Raw genomic sequence first — 1988 nt, forward strand, 5'->3', positions numbered from 1 at the left:
AGATTAGTTGTAATGTATTTACAGATTAGTTGTAATGTATTTACAGATTAGTTGTAATATATTTACAGATTTGCAACAATCCCATTTTGTACAGTTTGTTTACTTCCCCATTCATCTGCTTGACATTTGAACTTTGTTTGGTGGATGTAAAAATAGAGATTCTTGGCTTTCTATTGGTTCCAAACATGTCCAGGTTTAACTGAAAGATCTTAGGTCAATAGAAGTTAAAAGAAATAAATAAATGGGAAACGCTGTTTTGCTCAAGAGGTTAAGAATCAGAAAGGACAGATGTAGCTGTTCGATCAAACYTAGAAAATAACTCCATGTATTATCTGTTTTAAACAACTCTCAGCTACTACCACACCAAATTTTGGCTCAATATCTGTAAAATTAGTGTGGTATAAAATCCCTAAAAAAACGTCAATGACAGAGAACACCTCCCACTCAACGTGTGGATCTGTGGCTGATCTGCAGAGCTCCTTCAGTGACAGAGTGCTGCATCCTAAATTAACAAAGGAGCGTTATCGTAGATCCTTCCTCCCATCAGCTGTTAGACTCTACAACCATCACTGCTCGCAACAATCCTGATAAGCTTCATGTTGTGTTTGCACATCGAATAACCCTACCTCTCAATCATTACACAGATAATAACCAAAAATAATAATGAGAATTGTTCATTGTCTTTTCCTGTACTGGACTTAATGACTGAATCTGAATCAATTTGCACACCCCCGAGTTTAATTGAATTTGCATTCTGGTTAAAGTTTAATACAAAACTTACAGGAAGCTTTGAGTTTGGTAGAAGAGTTGGTGGGACTGTTCATCTCAACTCAACAGTTTTTATCTTTTTTTTATTAGTGCTGTCTTTTAGCCACCGTCCCATCATGGCAGAGAGTTCAGACGTGGAGCAGCTCCTCGTGGCTTTCAAAAAGTTCGCTGTTCACGGAGACACGAAGGCAACCGGGAAGGAGCTGAACGGGAAGAACTGGGCCAAGCTGTGCAAAGACTGCAAGATCATCGACTGCAAGAATGTCACCGCCACTGACGTGGACATCGTCTTCTCCAAAGTGAAGTAAGTGTTTTTCTCTGTGGCGCCCCCTACTGGTAATACAAAGTGTTTTGGTCAATAAATGCCAAAGTTTTCAAACATTTTATTTGTAATCATCACAAAATTTAATAATGTTATTACATATTGAGGCTGCGAGGATTACAAAATGTGTTGAAGACTTTTATTACATTTTGCAGCAGTTATTTCATAATGTGGTTTTAGAGCTGGTTTATTACACTTTGAAGCCCTTTTTTTACATTATTACGTAATTTGGTGTTACAAACCTGAAACAGGACTCGACCAGCTCTAATTTTCAGAAACATTTCTCACCACCTCAAAGCTCAATAACTTGAGTATTTTTGCTGCCAACTACAGTCAGTATAAATTCTCTGGATGACCTTCCTGGACTCAGTTTGTTGGCTCAACACAGTTAACCCATCTAAAGTAAATCCATAACTAACCATTAGGAGCTGACCAGTAAAGTTTTATCTGTAATTTAATACATTAAAACTATAAAACAACTGAAACAGCTCCAAGTGTTTCTTCTGATGTGTTCAGACAGAGAACTGCTCGAGTCATCACATACGAGGAGTTTGAGCGAGCGCTCGAGGAGTTGGCGCCCAAAAGGTTCAAAGGTCAAAGTAAAGAGGAAGCTCTGCAGTCCATCTACAAGCTGGTGGAGGGCCGGGAGCCCACCAACGTCGGCGTGACGGTGAGACTTTTTATTAAACTCATGTTTGGTGTCTGTTAACACTGACTCCTCTGTTTCAGGCAGCAACACAAGATAAAATATGTTACTAACAGACAGTCTGAGGATCAGAGTCGACTGAGGGCGGGGCCAGAAACCCTTGGTACCTGATTGATCCTGTTAAGGCAGATGGTCTCCTGTCCTGAGCCTGGTTCTGCTGGAGCTTTCTTCCTGATTAGCAGGGAGTTTTTC

General features: G+C 39.9%; 1 protein-coding gene across 1 annotated transcript in view; it reads left to right on the forward strand.

The window, feature by feature from the left end:
• Positions 1–1988, forward strand: part of tppp3 (tubulin polymerization-promoting protein family member 3) — a gene marked incomplete at its 5' end in the record, with an annotated part of 13976 nt that overhangs the window by 10086 nt on the left and 1902 nt on the right. The window contains 2 exon segments of the mRNA XM_014028528.1: positions 859–1072; positions 1607–1760. Coding sequence (XP_013883982.1) covers positions 859–1072; positions 1607–1760 — 368 coding nt within the window.

The sequence above is a fragment of the Austrofundulus limnaeus genome, unplaced genomic scaffold, assembly GCF_001266775.1.
Source record: "Austrofundulus limnaeus strain Quisiro unplaced genomic scaffold, Austrofundulus_limnaeus-1.0 Scaffold776, whole genome shotgun sequence".
In the NCBI taxonomy this organism is placed as follows: domain Eukaryota; kingdom Metazoa; phylum Chordata; class Actinopteri; order Cyprinodontiformes; family Rivulidae; genus Austrofundulus; species Austrofundulus limnaeus.